This window comes from Falco cherrug, chromosome 4, assembly GCF_023634085.1.
Source record: "Falco cherrug isolate bFalChe1 chromosome 4, bFalChe1.pri, whole genome shotgun sequence".
Classification (NCBI taxonomy): domain Eukaryota; kingdom Metazoa; phylum Chordata; class Aves; order Falconiformes; family Falconidae; genus Falco; species Falco cherrug.
The window spans coordinates 76,529,610-76,548,581 of record NC_073700.1 but is presented as its reverse complement, the minus strand read 5'-3'; the positions used below and the strand labels follow the sequence as shown (position 1 = coordinate 76,548,581).

General features: G+C 40.5%; 1 protein-coding gene across 3 annotated transcripts in view; it reads right to left on the bottom strand.

The window, feature by feature from the left end:
- VPS50 (VPS50 subunit of EARP/GARPII complex) overlaps nucleotides 1-16,966 on the bottom strand; it is a 93,391-nt gene extending 76,425 nt beyond the window's left edge. Inside the window, exons 1-5 of one of the 3 annotated variants that reach the window (XM_055707959.1) lie at nucleotides 16,800-16,966; nucleotides 14,495-14,563; nucleotides 5,593-5,715; nucleotides 4,937-5,008; nucleotides 1,607-1,660 (exon numbers count right to left, since the gene is read on the bottom strand). In XM_055707959.1, the coding sequence (XP_055563934.1) occupies nucleotides 1,607-1,660; nucleotides 4,937-5,008; nucleotides 5,593-5,715; nucleotides 14,495-14,563; nucleotides 16,800-16,832 (351 nt within the window). In that variant the 5' untranslated portion in view covers nucleotides 16,833-16,966. The remainder of the gene's footprint in view (nucleotides 1-1,606; nucleotides 1,661-4,936; nucleotides 5,009-5,592; nucleotides 5,716-14,494; nucleotides 14,564-16,799) is intronic. The other 2 variants (XM_055707955.1, XM_055707958.1) reach the window with 2 other exon arrangements.
- Between the last annotated feature and the right edge of the window lie 2,006 nt (nucleotides 16,967-18,972).

Here is an 18,972-nt window from a genome sequence, read left to right as displayed (position 1 = left end):
TTTTTTAACTGTCCCTTGGCACATCTGAAAGGATTTCTTGGTATAAAATGTGCACCTCACTAAGACGTTGCTGCTGTTAAGAATATTAACGTTACACAGCAAAATGCAAGAACATTCTCTATGGTACTGTTATGCATTGACAGGGGGGGTTCAAAATGAAGCTGCTGGACTCAGAAAAAGCAGCACTCACTCAACATCAATTCCAAACATGCTCAACAGCAAAACTATACCAGAAGGATTTCATACCATACAATTACCCTTTCTGCCCCCCTCTATGCTATCTTATGAAGACTCAACCATGGTAGCACTTACCCATCCTCCTTCTGAAACAGCCTCCCACCTGACTCCCTTAACTAAAACTGATATAATATTACCCTTACAGCTTTTTTCTTCCAACAGCTATTGCAGGAGATGACACAAGCAATGCTCACACACACATATATTTTTCTTTAAACAGCAGCACCCCTCCTTCTACTCAGCAAAATGCCAGAGCACAGATGGGACACTTTCAAGGTCACTACGGACTTGTGGACCACAAGTACAAGTGAGCATAAGAGGAAGTTGTCCCCTCTGGATGAAAGAGGACAATAATTGCAGATCCATGACATCTAACCCTGAGTCAACACCCAGGAGGTACAAGCCCTAGCCTGCAGCAACAGCAGTGTTACCAGCTTAGAAGCAGGAGGCAAGGAAGGGAAGGATGTAACAGGAAGAATTTTAATCAGGAGGGTGGTGAAAAAAAAAACCAGAGAGAGAGAGACCTCCACCAACAAACGCAACCATCATTGCCCTCTCACACACTCTCCGGCTTCCTGACCAAAATGACAATTCCCATAAAAGCTGGTATGACAATACAAGGTGCTGTACACACACAGAATTATACACCACAGGATAATTCTCAGACTACTTTGATAACAATCCGAAGTTCTCACTTTGTAGAATTCTGTCATTTCCTGGAAAGATCAGATAAAACCAGGCAGAGCTGACCAAATGTATAGGGCCATTATTAAAAATAAATGGGTAGAAAAAAAACACCTTCTCTTTAGAGAATCATTATGACAGCTGTTCCGATTATGTTTGGGGAGCAAGGAGAGAAGCTGTGTCAATACTCTACTGCAAGCAGCTAAAGCAGTTTTGCTTAGTTTTGCTCTCTGAGATCTTTTGACAGGTTGAGGCTCTATTTCCAGCTCAGTCTTCTCTTAGATGCTTTCTTCTCATGACTGCCTGAGATTAGTGGCAGGTTTCTGGTTAAGTGTTCTTAAGAAAGATCATTGCTGTTTTCTATTACAGAAAAAGGTATGAAACTAATACTAAACACAGGCACTCAAGAAGCTCCTGCTCAAGTCCATTACAGGTATTAGTCAAGCCTGTGAATTCATGTTTTCAGAAAGCCTTCTTAAAAAAGCCAAAGTCTTTATCATCCTAAGGGCCTCCAGCTCAATATGCTCTTCATTCTTTTCACTATACAGATACAGCTTTAGCATATATGGACAGCTAGTTCCAACTAACAAATTACTAGATTTAATCCCCAATGAAACAAATGCAGTGTTACAATAGCACAAAATGGAGTGGTTCACTTTTTAAAAGTGATGATTAGTTGTCTTACCTGAACATATGCAGGCTGTTTTTCAAGAATCAAGTCTGCAACTTTCTTAGATACCTTAAAAAGAATATTATAAGTGATACATAGCAGTGTCAATTAAATAGCCTATCCCGCTATACTAAAGTTCTACAAGTTTGTGATTCTGTATCATTTAGTTCTGTAGTTTTCAAATTTATTAATAAACATGCCACAACAAGGTAAAAAATCCTAAAACAACCATCAGCTTTCCTTAGAAGCAAGATAAGAAAAATGTTTACAGTTCCATCTAGTAATTAGTGGCCATTTTTAAATCAATCCCTTACCTCTCTTCTTTTTAAGGAACACACTAGAACAGAAAATAGAAATATGGGACACTGCAAGAGTTTACATTGTGCTTATGCTACTGCTGGAGTACAAATATAAGTTAACCATCTACCATGGAGATCTAGGAAAGCCATAAAAACACCTGCCTTTCAGACTGATATTATATTAAATAAAACCCATGTCAAAATTAATATTCACACTGCGTACATTATACCCTTTCTTTAGCACACAGAACATACATATTTTAAAATTTTCTCCCTTGTTCTGAACTAACAATAAGTGGAATGCTATGGAGAGCTGCTGCCTGTACTGAATTTAAAAATGGGCATTGATATCCTGATCAGCCTCTTTATGTGCAAACACACAAGCTTAAAAAAATAATCCAATGCTAGCAGTCATATAAACACAAGTTTAACAATAGTGTGTTTTGTTTTCAGCAGGGACTAGAAATATTTAAGAAGAAACAATTTCAAACATGACAAAGAAATTATTGGTATTGCTTTACATTCTTCTTGGGGAGCAATATTCCCAGAAATTAAAATAAAATAAAACTGGCTATGATAGCCAGCCCACAGTGCACTACTGGGAAAGAGAGATAAGGAGGTTTTTCTATACCTGACTGCCTAGTCAAACATAGCACAAAGTTGGGATCAATCAGCATTCCTGTAACACACTTACCCTACCAGGTCAGTTCACATCCTCTGGAAGAGCACCTGCACACAAATGGTCTTCAAAGTACTCCAACAGAATCAACTAACAATCTGGACAAGGGGCATATATCTAGCTATGGTTTCCTCCTTCCATATTAAAAAACAGCCAGAATCACAAAACAGTTACAAAACCTCTTAGTTGTTCTATAAATACTCAAGCTGCAGGACAGCAAAAGAACCACTCCAGAGCAGGGTGGGGGCAAGGAAAGGATGTTTTCAGGTCAAACTCTCCACAAGCCAACACAACCTTGGAGCTCTAAAGAAGTTTTGTTCACTGCACAGTATATGTGCTGTGAAATTTTCATCTCCTTTTTCCAAACTGTTCTTCCTGCTAGCCCTGTACCTGTAAAAACTTTAGGACAGGGATATACCTGCCAGTCATGCACTGCCCTAGTACAAATCTAATGGCTTGATTCTTCACTGCTAAAGGGATTCATCAGGCAGTACACATGAATAAAATATGAGTTTCATTTTCAGTTTTTACACTCTTTTTTTTTTGTTGTTTTCCAAGTTCTCAGTTACTCTTGACTAATAACAGCCTCAATGTTGTCAAGTATCTGCCACAGCCATTCATTTTTTAAAATTTCCCTGAACTTTGTGAGACTATTCCAAGCTATTCTCTTTCCTTCCTTTTGGATGAGCAATGCTGTCCCAGGTTACTTCCATTTGTTTCCAAATTGTCCCACCTTTTCTGGCATCTTCCATACAATTGTGTTAATTCTTAATTTTTGGAATCCAGAACTGCAATTGCTAGCAGTGAACGTGACTGCAGTTATCCATGCACGCAAACCAACAATGTTCTTTGAGGGGACCAAACAATTTTCTCTTTCCTAATCACATCAGGAAAAAATATTTCACCTCTCGAAGAAAAAAAAAAGATACAGCTGAGGATATTGTCTACTACTGAAAATGAAGTCAGATGTACAACTAAAAAGCCTCCTCATTTCAAATTGTCTGTACCAAGATGATTAGACAAATTAAAGCTGTTGTGATACACATATTAAAGAGGTTTTGAGAGCTGGAATCCATCCAATGGAATAGAAACTCTAAGAACTTTTCTGCAGTTTGGCTTTGACAGAATTTGTTCGCTTGTTTTCTAAAAGACAGACGTATCTGGGGCATATTTACTAGAAACCTCATGCTCAGTTCTCACCCCTGTCAGGTGAGAACCACCTATTAGCATTAGCTGCACGCACTTTTCAGTTCACATGTTTCAGCAGCAGCCGTGCACTGAAACTAGTCCCCTAACAGTAGCTGGTTCCCATTGTGCAGGCAGAATGGCCAAGATCTTGATGACAGGTATTAGGATTATCCATCATATCTCAATGAAGTTGTCTCTCAGTCTTGAGTGTATTTCCTGGCAAAACTATGGCACCACCAGATGTCCTCTTAAACTTTAAAAACAAAAAAACAACACAAAACCAAAAACCACTACCCACTTTCAACTTCTTTCCTTATACCTCTCGATGAGAAACATGGAATATTCATTTGCTCAACTTCTCACTAAGACTTTAAAAGATTTCATAGGTTTATTATAGGAAAAGCAGTCTTAGGCAGAAGGAACTTGTTCTCTATATATTGTTAGACAATCCAATGTTCTCCTTCTGTACATTTCATTCATTTAAAGACATGAATTAGGATTGTAACTGTTACTTTACTTGCAGATACTCTCCAAATGTCACAATTAATACATTCATTTCCTGTGCCATATTATTCACCTTTAAAAAAGCAATGAATCAATAATTACTGTATGAATAGAAAAAGCCTGAAATGTAACAACTACCTTTCAGAAGGTGCAACTCCCATTTCCCCCCATAAATTACAGTTATTACTCATTGTTACATTTAATTTGTTTTATTATGTAATAACTCTATACTAGTATTCACTAGAAACCCTTGTGGATGATTAACAAATTGGCAAATGAAAAACAGAGAAAATAGCAACTCTGTGGAAAAAGTGCTTTACATTGCCAGAAATCCCTCAAAAAAAGAGGTACTACCACAGTATTCAGAGCTGTGTTGAACAGTATTTTTCTTAAAATATATAGGAAACACTGAGCATTCAGAAAAACAAGTTTCTAAAGAAATAGTCAGTACATCTGCTCCTTGTTACAACACTTATCACCAAGAGCTTCTTCCGTGATTTCATGTGATTATATGATTTACTAATATCATTTTCCACTATAAAAGCACACAACATAATATTAAAATTAATATCTAATGTGTTTAAGAAATCAAAACTTCTTCAGTTACACTTCTGGCTAGACTAATAAACAATACAACACACTGCCTGAGAGTACAGTGGAAACAATGTTACTTACGGCAGCTTGCTGTTGTTTTAATTTGTCTCTGTATTCTTCCAGTTCTTGAAGACTAAGTACTGGAGGAAGCCTCTACGTGTAAAAAACAAATTAAATTCAGTGAGCAATTAAAGGATGTTAAATACACATGTACTATTAACTAACCAATGAATTCTACTAAAGAAACATTCTTACTGCTTCTGCCATCTAAATTAATCCATTATTTCAAATGATGGATACTGAAATAAATCAGTATTAAGGTAACATATTATCATAATTACATCGTATAATTACCTCAAAAAGTTACCTTATTTTAAGCCATATATGTAAACACACAACCCCCCTAATACCATAACTTCTCAGTCAGTTTGCTAAAAAATATCCAACATACAGAACTTTTTTTCCCCCTCCAACTATTCCAACTATTTTGGCTTTTTCACTATAGTTTAGATTATGAAGTGCCTGTTAGCACAACTGATATTAATTCTACCACATTAAAAGAAGACCAATACTATACACTAGAAGCTCCATACAACCACAACATGAGGCAGGAGGGTATAGTTTTATATTAATGCAAGATACAGGAAACAAAAGGAAAAATAGCTCATTGAAATAAGCATACTTTGACACTCGTTTTTTTATATATTACTGTCTATTCTTTCAAGAGTACAGCTTACCTCTAACTCATACTTCACAATATCAAAGGAATCATTGGAAAAATAAACTTCTTCAATGCTGTTGATTATTTCCTGCTGAGCTTGAGGATCAGTTGGTTCTTCACGTAGTTCTCTGAGCTCCTCCTTCACAAAACAAAATAGGATATCCGTGTTTTAATATCACAGCCTAACAAGAACAATGTTTTACCAAAACAAGTATTTGTATTTTCCAAAAGCCATTTACAACATTAGTACAAGAAGCAATGGCAAAGAACAGAAAGATCAGTACACTGTGGCTTGTTCTTCCACTTATAAACAGTAAGGTATTTAAAACTTTTCAAAGAACACAGTGCAGACCTCAATGTTGCAGATCACTTAGACTTCTTCATTGATACATTTGTGGCACAAATGCAGGTTCAGTCCACAGTTTTTGCATCCTGAGGTTTAGAAATTCTCATAATAAACTAAAAACAAACTGGCAGGGTATTTCTCCAGAAGAAAACCGTACAAAAACATAACAAAGAAAACCAGATTTTTTTACAAATAGAAGAACCATATTAGTAAATGTAAGGTAGAAAGTGTCACTACAAACCTAAAACTTTTCAATTCAGCCCTCACAATTCACTGCAGTAAGAGTCAGGCCATCAAACACTTGACTTTTTTACAGGCAAAACCAAAACAGATCTGCCTTCTTTGCACAAAATTAACAGATTTCAGATTTTTCTCTGACTAGCAAGGCGATCTAAGCAAGGATGTGGTGTCAGCTTTCTGAAAACTAATATTCAAGAAGTAAGTATCCCCCTCCTTGCTGGCACAATCTTCCCTGAAAGGTCTTAAGAACCCAGCTGCTTCCACTGGTCACTACAAACCAAGTACTGAGCTTGATCATCCTCTTCCCCTCCTTTATTAGACATTTCAGCTAATACTTGCACTCTCCTGGAGGCCGTTCCCACCAAAGGAATGAAAATCCTTTATCAGAGACTCAAAAGGGAAAAGTGCCATGATATTCTTTCACAAAAAATCAAGATAAAATGGATCAAATTGCACGATATTGGAATTTAACCCTGGTGAAGCGATCCAGTGGACTGAAGTGTCCCATACAGACCTTAACTCTCCCAACAATGCCAAGTTGTTACAGTGGGAAAAGGTGCCAGTATTTTCATCACCAAGATCCCAAGGCTTATTTGACTGGCTAGAGGCATCAGATTTTAGATTAATCGGCTAAACAACCTCTAACTTGCTTATTTTGTAAATCAATGGAAATAAGGTCAATGCATACATGTTATGAGGCAAAGCAGCATTTAAATACAAAGCAAGGTGTTGGTTCCCTGCACAATGAGAGGCAGTCAAAGGTCTGGAAGAGCAGCAGCAAGAGCCACTGCTCCTCTAAAACGCCTCTCACAGGAAAAAAGGGGGAGGCGGGAGGGGGGGGGGGGCGCTGGCTGGGCAAGAGTAAAATGGATTTCAATCGGACTTCGTGTCCCTGATCGGCGGGAACCCCTCGGTGGTAGTACCGGGCACAAGCGAGGCCGAAGGAGCGAGCGGCCGGGCGGCCCCGGCCCCGGCCCTCTGCCGCCGGGCGGTGCTCGGGCGCCACCCGCTGGAGCGCGGGCGAAGCCGAAGCTGGAAGGCGGCTTCGAGCCCAGCCGGGCCAGAGGGTAGCCCGCAGAAAAGCCATCGAGGAGCCACCTTCTTCCTCTCCCGCGGGGCCCCAAGGGCCTCAGATCTCCACGGAGGGACCGTCTGAAAACGCCTGACGCTGTGGCTGCCACCGGCACCTCCCGGCGGCGGCCGCCTGGCGTGCATGGAGGGAGGGTACCAACGGACGTGAGAGAAATCAGGAAGTAATACACATATGAACAACGTGACAGCAACAAGTAACAAAGCAAAAGGATGTCATTCATTAGACACACTTAAAACCGGGGTTTGAGCATTGTCCTGCGCGTCAGCAACACCAGAAGGCATAACAGCGCCTTGCTCAGGCACGGGCCGGGCCGTGCGGGGCTGGTCTGGACTGAACTGGGCCGTGCCGTGCCGGACCGGACCGGGCCGTGTGGCGCCGGCGGCAGGCGGTAGCAGGGCGGCCCGTCTGCAGGCAGGCGGCCGGGGAGAGCCGGCGGCCCCGCACCGGCACGGAAGGGACGGGCAGGGCTCCGCACAGGCTGACCTGTCCCTTCAGCTTCATCTCTAGCCACCCAGTTCACCCAGCGGTGACACATTGCCACCTCACGTTTCAGCTTTGGTAAGAACACGAGAAACAGAGGAGAGCAGGTTATGAGGGTTGAGAATGAAAAGATGCTTGAAAAAGTCCCTTTAGCGCCCGCTTCCAGCCTTTAATCTATGAAGTTTCCGTCATGTGAGGGTGCAGGGCCTGGCAGAGGATGCACAAATTCACATTCAGTGGCATCCTGCTCTTGCAAGTAATTTAATTTACAAAGCAACGAATCTATTATCTAACCATATGTATTCCTGTCCTTTGAAACAAACAAATTACTTCCCTCTGGACTCTCTAGCAAATGGCACCTTTATGCTGTACATCCCTCTACAAATGAGCTTAACACCTTACAGTACATTGAGTTTTAGCTATATAAACTAAAATAAAAAATTATCCAAGGCAACAGGGTCCGCATAATTTGTCCAGTGAACTACTGCAAATGGAATCATCTGATTTATCATTTGGTATTTGGCTACAAGTTCCCGCACAGTTGTTTGTTAAAGGAAAAAAAAAAAAAAAATCTTAAGGATCACTTGTATTTTTAACCTATTGATATCTTGTCATATTGGTGAAAAGATACATCAATGCCATAGGTCAATGGTGATTGGCATCCCCTGAAGATGTATTAAGCAAGCCATCATGGACACATGTTCTGGATTTAGAGCCACGTGATAATAAATTGGGAGGGTTGTTTTTAATCTTAGACCACAGTTTTCAGGACAAAAATAAAGCTGATGTTGATGGGGCTAGGAAAATTACTAGGAAACCATTTTACCCTGTCTCAGATCATTTATCTCAAGTGTTTTCTTGCCAAAACACTGCCTAGGAAAATATTTATTAAATGGACAGAGTTTTTCTTCAATTTGTTCATTCTTTCCAGAAAAGCAGTCTAGTGAGAACAACTCTCCAGAATAAACTCAAGTTCCCATATAAATTACACTATCCGCCACCAGACTTCATGCAGTTATGAACTGCAGCTTCCAGTACATCATGCTCCACTAGTTTCAAATAACTAACATGCTCAAGGCCAACCCATTCACTCACCACTGAAGGAAGCAAACATCCTTAGATAAAGTTTATTTGCTGATACTCAATTTTCCTCATCCCTTCACCCAGAGATACAGAACAGTTTTACTATGTACATATGAAGCCCATAGGGGCCTCAGGAAAAGTCAAATTTAGTTCTGTGGAGCTAGTACTCACACACTTTGCAGAGGCAGAGAGAGAAGCTCTATTAAACTCCTCAAGGCACTTTTTCACCTCAAAACTTAGTTCTAACTATTGCCACTTAAGCGTGTGTGTTTAAAAAGAAAAAGTCAACACTAAAACACACTTGTCAGTAAATTTTACATAAATTCAGCAATTCTAAGGGTGATTCTGAATAGAAAAAAATCTACAAAAAACTGGGACGGACAGTTGATAATCATGCAGAGAACTTCACAATTGCTAAACTGAATCAACTAGATACATAGGCAATCAGGAAAAGCAGCACATTGGCAAGATGGACCCCAAAGCATTCATTTCAATTCACCTGCCCTGGTTAACACACACATTCAGCAGTAGGAGCTCTCCAAGCAATAATGGGCCAACAGAGCCACCACCTAAGATGATGTTTCATGGGCTACTCATTTTTCCAAAGTTTTGTTCAGCAAGAGACTTCACCTCCTACCCAAAACTTGCATCACCTGTGGTGCCAAATGTGCAATTGGTTGGTTTTTTTTTTCCAGTACTTTGGATCTTACTTTAATGGAAAGACAATTTATCCTGTCTAACATGCTTCCTTTCAAGTACCTATTAGTGCAGCCCTAGGCAGCAAGTCTCTCTTTCATAATGTCACCTAAATGGATCAGTGAAAGACAGTTTCTGGGGAGAAAAAAAAAAAAAAGGGGGTGGGGGTGGAGAAAACCCCTATTTGTCTGACAGCTTTGCATACTTGAGAAAGCCATTGCTAAATAAAACAGCGTTTGCATCCACACACTTCTCACATAATTTTCCCTTCCTAATAGAAGTTTCCAGGTCTAGGAGCCTGTGGCAATTCCTTGAAATATATTTCAGAAGAGTCATTTAATTGCAAACTCATCTTCAGCAAGTTTTCGATGACTTACCCAGCTATTTCCCAGTGCGTCATACTCCCACTCTCCTTGTATGCTACACTGCCTGTAACACCAAAACCAATATTGCTCTGTTTAATGAAGCATTACTGATAGAAAGTTGAAGCAAACACCTTCTGCATTCCAGTCACTCTCAAACAAAAGACTTGTGAAGGCATTGACAGAAGTTAACCGATGCTACTCGGGAAAAAAAAATCTAAAAATTTTCTAAACTAATTAGAAGCTGAATGTCAGCAATCACCTATGCACCTCTACACAGAGAGTGCCAGGAGTCAAGTCTGTGCTTTACTCACTTGGACACAGCCTCCCTATGTCACGAGCCAAAACCACACCAATTAACATGCTGTTGATTTATATCCCTCCATTCTGCACATGGATAACACCTATTTTAAAAGCTAATGCTAAATACCAGGACGAGGGCCCTGCTCAACAGATTCAATCAGCAGGTACACTGCAACATCGTGCCACCACATGAAATAAAAGTATTTTTATACACACACAATCTTTTAATTTTATCTATAGAAAAATATATATTTCTATATTATATATGTCTCACAAAGTATGTATAACTATCTATAAACTCACCTCAAAACTATTTTTCTTTTTACTTTTTTTTCCCCCTCCAGCTAACCTACAGCTAGGGAAGGCAGTCCCACACAAAAGTTTGTGGTATTTCCTTATCTTTCACAGGAAATGCCCAGAACCTTCTTTTGATCTTTCCTTCTTCAGTATGTATACAGAATAGTTATTAAAAAGCCCTCACTCTACCAAAACAAACATTACACTATGAAAACAGTTTTCCTGGTGGACACAACAAAGCCTGATCCTTATATTAAGTCACACCATCGCTTAATGCATGCTCAATTGCTTAAGTCACACCATCGCTTAATGCATGCTCAATTGCTTAAGTCACACCATCGCTTAATGCATGCTCAATTGCTTAAGTCACACCATCGCTTAATGCATGCTCAATTGCTTAAGTCACACCATCGCTTAATGCATGCTCAATTGCTTAAGTCACACCATCGCTTAATGCATGCTCAATTGCTTAAGTCACACCATCAATGCTTAATCCGGAAAAGCACTCAGCTACTGTTAGGGAAACAGAAACCCACACAAACTAAAAGCTACACTTCTGTATCTATAGGAAAAGCATTAAAAAGTAAACTTTCACTGTTGTTTACCACCATAAGCCACAAAGTTAACTAGTATTTGTATACCGCTTATGAGCTGATTATCATCAAGATAAATATAACCTAATTCAAAGTCAACTCATTATTAACCCCACAGGCTTGAATTCAGGTGTACAAAATACCTATCTCACCCTTTTGTGGCAGAATGTACTAAACAAAACTGTTACCAGCTCAGTAAACAGCAAAGCTGACAACAGAATGGTTCAAAGAGTTACGGTTTCCCCAGGGCACACAGATGAAGTAAGGTCTCTCAATCAAAAAATGTATGAAATCCCTCTGTAGACAACATTCTCTTCAAGAAATCCAGCCTTGCAGTTCAGATTTGCCTTATCTACAGTCTGTATCACAGACTTGAACTACTATACACTTATTTCTCTGTGTGACCAAGTTGGCAGTATGAGTCTGCATTACAATAGAAAGCAAAGATTTCTGGTGATTTGCCTCTGTATGATGGAAGCAAATTTAAAATTTTTCAAAACAGTTGCAGAACTTTAAGTACTGGTTAGTGTGAGTGCATACGCTTGGAGGTATTCAATAAAATAGCCAGGTATCAAATCATTTCATCAATCAATAAAAAATTGAGAAGCACAGTCATCACTAACATGCCCACCAGCAAGCTACCAGTCAGCAAATCAACGACTTCCAAGATCCAGAAAAATGTCACTGGTTTTGTCCTCAGGGGATGCAATGTCAACACACTCTTCTTCCCATGCTCCATATTTCCCATTTGACCTCTAAACTAGCATGACAGTCTTCCAGTTCAAAAACATGGATTTGGCCCCAGGATTAGCATTATCTATCAATGGCTTGTGCTCTTCCCACTAATTCATGCTGGCTCTGCAGCCTTTCATTCTATATACCTCTCTACAGCTCTAACTCAGCTTTTGAAACTTCACTAACATTTGCCCTAAATCTGAAGATACCACTTTGAATGTGGAAGTGCAGCATCATAACCATTCTATCATCAGAAACAGTATTTGGCTGGTGAGCTTGAAACTTTGGGTATTCAAGATATGAACAAAAACAGTCATTAAAACATGGCAGCAGAGAATAATGTGTTCAAATAGCAGCCTGCACAGTATGAAGTTATTCATATATTCATAAAGGCCTTTACTCATTGCCTTAAAAAATCTGCACCTTTTCTTTAATCTTTCCTTTTGCATTCAAAAGTGAATTCCCTTCACCAAACCTGTCCATTATAATAAAATAATTATTGAGAGGCATTAGCTTATATGCAGCAAAGCTGCTTGATCCTATAATTATAATGTAAGTCTGATTTGTGACATCAGTACATTGCCATGGCATTAAATATAGCTTCAGTTCAAAACAAATACCAATAGCCAAAAGCTCAATGACTTTAAACTTCTGTGCAGTACTGAAAACTAATCTCCTTGACAGGTACTCATACCACAAATATAGACAACATCTCCCTCTCCCCACACCCCAGAATTCCTGTTTTCAGTAAAGCATATCTGAATCCATGCTCACAGTGACAGGAGACATATTACTGTGCTTCATCATTTGGAAAGTAATATCCTACTATAAAGGTTTTAGCAAAGCTAAGGAGGAATAAAAATATAAATCCTTCCTCTAAAAGAAAAGGGCTGGAAGTAAAGTTACCATAACAAATGGCTTGGGACCACAGCCAGAACTCAAACTCATTTATTCAACATTCTCTTAGAATCACAGAATTATCTCAAGTCGGAAGGGACCCATAAGGATCATTGAGTCCTAGTCCCTCCTCCTCACAGGATTACCTAAAACTAAATCATATGACTAAGAGCATCATCCAGATAATCAGATAACCAGGCAAATTCATAAAAGTTTCATTCAATACAGCTTGTTGAGAAGGTAAAAGTTAACATAAGCTACTCGGAATCTATATCCTGAACAAAAAATGTATATTCTGAATATAGCAGTTATTTTGAGAGCTACTCACTTAAGACATTTTAGAAGGAAAAAAAGTTATTAAATGACTGAAAAAATATAAAAGTTTAATTCTGTGGCACAGGAGAGAATAATTAATTTTATCAACTTTTAAAAAAAAAAAAATCAGGTGAAAAGTTCTAATGTTGATGCAATCTTGGCTTTTCAGGCTCAGAATTCATAACCGCAATGAGATTCTGTTTGCAGAACAGTTGCAGATAATGTTCTCATATTACAAATGTTTGACATAAATGCATAAAAAAATATATATAATATATTGAGAGGTATTTGATTTCCCATTGTTACAAATAGAAGTGTAGACTTACATAACATCAGACTATTATAGAATGGAAATCCAGCCAAGATACCCTACATCTACTTCTACCTGGAGAGTCACTGGCAAAAAAGATGGTTTGAAACCGGATGCTCAGTGGGTGGCAGGAATCTGCAATTTTGCAATCTAAGCCACGGAGATGATGTTCTTTCAACATTGCTGCAACTGAATACTTTCACTCTTTGAAATCAATACACTGGCCACTGTTCAGCAGAGTATTATATACTAATTCAGAGATTGTTACCCAATTTTTTTAACATACAGCAACACTGATTTTCTGGTCTGCCTCAGCACAAGCAAACATATTACACAGTATTTATATAGAGACAAAGAAATACAAGAGGTTTTTTTCTTTTGTTTACTTTAAACTATTGTAAAATAAAGCAACCAATTTCAAGTCAGTAACTTAAATATCTCATGGGTTAAAGGCAAAGTCCAAATTAGGGGAAAACAATGAAAACACCCACAGCAAGTCTTCTGAATTGTCCACTCAGATCAACAGGGTATAAGGAGCAGTCAAATACTGTGACAATTGTTCCTTCACACCCAAATTATTCGGCATGATTTGTGAGACAAGAGTGAGATGGTATCATTTCAGTAATGACAGCCAAAAGAAACCTCAAAAACACTAATGCTATTATTATAAAGCTATAACTTTTAAAGTAGAACACAGAGTTAATGATACATGCTGAAGATTACAACCATGAAAATACAAAATATACTTACGGCATCGAAACCATGAAAAGACTAAATATCAAGACTACAACTATACAGGCTACCCACACAGCATCTACCTTCCAAAGGAAAAAAAAAAAAAAAGCACTTTTTTTTTCTTTTTTTTTTTTTCCTTCATTCCAGGAGGAAATGTACATAATATTATGATCAGCATCCAGTGACAACTCAAAAGTTCCATGAAATAAATTTTAATGCAATTTCATTCTGAGTTGGTAAACTATTTGGTCTCACAGCTCTTAATTCTTTCATAAAAATATTTTGAATGATTTTCAGCAAGAAATAAAACTGTCAAAAAGAACAGCAGCAAACGGTGTAAAAAAAAAAAAGTGGGGAAAAAAAGAAAGATAAACAACTGTCATCTAACTATAAAATTGAAAATGGGTGGGAATGGAGGGACTGTGCATCATACCTTACTAGGAATCCGAAAGCTTTCAATAGGACTGAGGTCATGAACGCTCTCCTGAGGACTTCTTAGACCCTTTAAAAGAATTTAACAGCCAGTTAAGATCGATTACTTTATGTATCTTGCAACCAAACTGCACAAGTCCTACACGTGGTGTTGATTATATACCTACAAGTCCTTTAATAAATCACAATGACACGAGGCTGGAATGGTAAGATCTTATTCTATAAACATTTAAGCAAGACCACTGGTGTAGAAATTATGCTCCTCAAACATCTAAGCATTTCCAACTGTATGTTACAATATGTAGCTTTTCAGTACAGTTCACCAACATTCCCTTCATAAAGCTCACTTATATCCTCCTCTCAACTTCCAGATGTTATTTTAAATTTTAAAATGCACGTGTCCAAAAACCACAACATACTTCATTCCATCAACTTAATGGAATCAAATAATCAAATCCAATTATATTGTTTTTGCTTGATGACATATTTGTCTATTTACCATACAGCACTATTAGGACTGGTTTTCCTTATGCATCACTAAACTGAAAAAGATGCATAATACACATTAGTTGTTTTATATAATTATTACTCCTTAAAACACATACCCACATAAATAGCATATGCTCTAGTAGAGTGAAGCTTTGGATGGGAAGCATCAATTAACCGGTATGTGTTTGCTGAATATCCAACACAATTTTATGAAGCAATACCACAGAACATGCTATTTAGTGCATTTTCTGACAGCTCCCTAGGCAGACGTGAATCTAAACATTCAAGTTTCAGATACGGTTCTGGGTGAAGCTCCCCCTGAGACTTCAGGGTGTTTATGAGAACCATGAGTTTCAGGCAGATTTCCCTCGTACTCTTGCAATTGATGCTGACAGTACTGTTTCCAAGCCCCCTCCAGGCCCTAGGTACCTACACTTTCTTCAAAGCAAAAGGACCTACTCAATTACCATGCAAGTTTAGGATGAGAAAAGTCTGTATCTGTCCTTTTAAACTGACAGCATTTCTCAAGTTTTTGTGGTAACTACTACATTAGACAATTACAATTGTTTCATCTTCCTAGGATGCAGAATCTCTTTATTTTGGTTTTGATTCTCAGATTTCCTTGCTTATCATTTCAAAACACTCTCCCTTTCCAGCTACCCACCACCAAAGATGATTCATCTGTATGCATCAGAAATTCAAGGTAACAAAGCAGCTGCTGCCAGCTTCTCGTACTTCCACACATCCTCTCAAAAGTCTGCAGTACTAGCAACTTATCTCCAGAAACAGTAAGAAGTTTCACTTATCAAATGCTAAATGGAACTTAAATCCTTGCCAAAGGCTGAAAATGGCATAAATCGCATCATTTTCATACCACAACTTTTCCACACCAGGCAGGCTTCCCAGAACTCCTTAGTCAAGCTGAAAACTGATCATTTACTGAAGGGGAGTAGAACATTATTTTAGAAATACAGCTACCATGCCAGTGCCCATTTTTAAGCCCTGCCTCCCACATAAGCATCACAACACTGAGGACATAGTTTAGAAAAAACCCCAAAGTTCAGTTTCTGACTTTCCCATCATTTTCTGTAACTATCTAGAATATCTGACGTGATGGGTGACCCAGGTGATTTTTTTAAGTTATCAAATTCAGATACACAGGCAAACAGGCTTCATTTTAGAGGTAGTTTGTATATGACATGACTCGAATGCTGTTCTAATACGCTCCTTTAAAAAGGCTTGCAACCTGAGAAATACTGTTCCAAACAGACTAGATCTACATAACCCTGGAGACACCTGGTACAAAGACGCGCATTGGCAGAAACACACGCAATACTTCAGCAGACATTCAGTATGTGCCCGCCCGAACAGCTCCCCGGCCCCTCCACAGCCCCGCCTGCCTCCGAGCAACAGCGTTTGCTGGCGGGCAAGGCCCTCGGCACGGCGACGCAAAATTATACGTCAAAAAAGGAGACTGCTACCGACCAGCCGTGTCATCTTGAACGCCAGCCTGCCTGTTACCGCACACGCTAGGCGCTAGCACCTCTGCGTGCCTCCATTTCTTGATTTAAAATAAATAAATAAATGAAAACCTGGATGCGTGCGTACCGAGAGCTAATAAACCAAGCCTTCCCTCTCCAGGCAGGCCGGGCTGAGGGCGGCGCCCGCGCCCCGCAGGCCCGTCAGAGGCCCGGGCACGGCCGCACACGCCCGCCCCGGCTCCCCGCCCGCCGTGGGCCCAGGCACGGCGCCCCCGAGGAGAGCCCAGGGCCCGCCGGCGGCGGGGCCCCGCTGCCCCCCCGACGCGGGCCGCTCACCTGGCGGGTCATCAGCGACTTGATCTTCTGCATGGCGGTGCCGCCAGCGCCGTCCCGCAGGCGCTCAGCAGCCCTGCGCGGCCGCGGGCTCGGGCCCGGGCTCTGGCGGGCACGGGGAAGCCATATTGGACGCCACCTGACAGCGCCCTCCCGCTGCTCCCTGGGACCGGTAGTCCTCGGCCGGCGCCGCCCAACTACAAGCCCCGTCAGCGCGGCCGTGAGGGCGGGCACCTGAGGAAGGAGCGGGGTGGGGCGGCCGCGGCCTGGCGGGCGCCCTCAGCCACAAGGCGCCTCCTCTCCGCGAGGCGCGGGGGCGCCGTGAGGGGGAGCGGGCCGCGCCGCGGGCGCTGTGGGGAGACGCGGGGCCGTTCCTGGGGAGGGGGGACGCGGTGTCTTTGGGAGGCAGCGGAGGAAAGGCCTGGAACGGCGGGACGGCGGCTCCGGTGCGGCGCTGGCAGACCTCCGGAGCCCCGGAAGGCGACGCGGTTCTCGAAGGCGACGCGGAACCCGTGTCGCCAACCACCGGGCGCTGCCCCGGGCGCCGCCTTAGCGATTCTGTCCGCGAACACCTCAGCTGGGGCCAGAGGGTTTCCCTGGGTTTGGGGGATGTTTATAAAATACTTGAACATTGAGGTTTGCTTGGTTAGACTTCGAAAGCAATTACCTGAGAAGGCAAAGCGAGACTGTGTCTAAAGAGACAGACCAGCTAGCAGATACACTTAGACGATGGCCATTTTCTGTTTGCCTCTGGTTGGTTTCGGGTATCTCACGAAACCGGGCCTGTTCGCAGCCGATGCAGTTTTGCATCAGTAAAACAGGCTTTTTTGTCTCTGTACTTCAGTTATATAGCTCTCTAAGAATGAAAATAAATGGCTTATAGTTTTTAGAATCTATTATCAGTACAAGAAAATTTTATTTATAGAATAAAAGAATTTGTTCTATAATCTTTGCTTAACAGGAGACAACATTCAATAACAAGACTGCCAAGACTGCTGTTATTGCAGAAGAGGTTGTCTTTCCTTTTGGAGTTTACTAGAACCTGCACATAGGTCAGTTCTGTGTGTGTTTCCTAATCCCATTATTTAGCTTCCCAACAGGCTGGTAAATTGCTGAAGGGTAGGTTCAGGTAAAAGCAGCTATGTTGCTCTCCCTTTGAACCGACATAGTGACAAAGGGAAAGTCTGGACCAGTGGTCCCTTCCCTTGATTATTTAGCAAGAATTCATTACTTCTGACTACCATTCGGAATATCATCTGTAATTATTTCTGTAGAAAACCTCTGCCAAGTTTACAGATTTCATTCTCATTAATAAAAAAACCTAAAATTTGCAGAAATACTTGAGTTCAGAGTGTTAGTGCCACAAATAAAGTTCCTTTAGTGCAGTTGCTTTTATTAAAAAGGAGTGAGGTTATTTGCATTAAGTCCAAATGCCATTTATCAACCAGCACAAGCTAGAATTCTATAGAAAAAAATAATACACATCTTTAGCATCCACTTTGTTTGTGGTAGTTATTTAGCATAAAAATGTTCAGCATATTAATGACATCAAGAGCATATCCTAATGCTGGAAATAAGGGGACACACTTAACTGAAAAATGGATCTATGCTAATATGTTCTTCCCCTTCCCCTGCCCCCCTTCGATTTGCCCACACAGGGTATTTAAAGTGCTAACACAGGCTTTATCACAATGTAAAAGCTCCCATCGTTTCAGAAATTAATTAGAACCTGTGACCAATATTTTTTTACATGTTGAAACCAAGTAGATAATTTCTAACTCGGGTTTTACAAAAGGTTGCCATTTGATGTATCTAACCTACAGTTAAGTAGATTAAGCAGGTTATGAACAGCAGCATTCAGGAGGGGCAGGGCAGTGGACCTGGGGAGCCTTTGGAAATATGCAAAATGCCTTCTTCATCTCCTGGCTTATGTCAGGTAGTGACATTATTTCTGGTGAGACCACTGTACTTTGGTTTTGTTAACCTGAAATAATTGTCATGTTTCTTACATACGATCTAGAAAGATCTGGACATTTTCACCTGTCTTGAACTTAAGTAAAAATTGAATGTTCAGCCTTTCTGGTGGGAGCTTAGGTCCCCTGCTCCTAACACACGGTGAGAGGGGACACAGTTCCTTGATACCAGTCCCTCCTGCACAATGCAGGATACAGTCTAG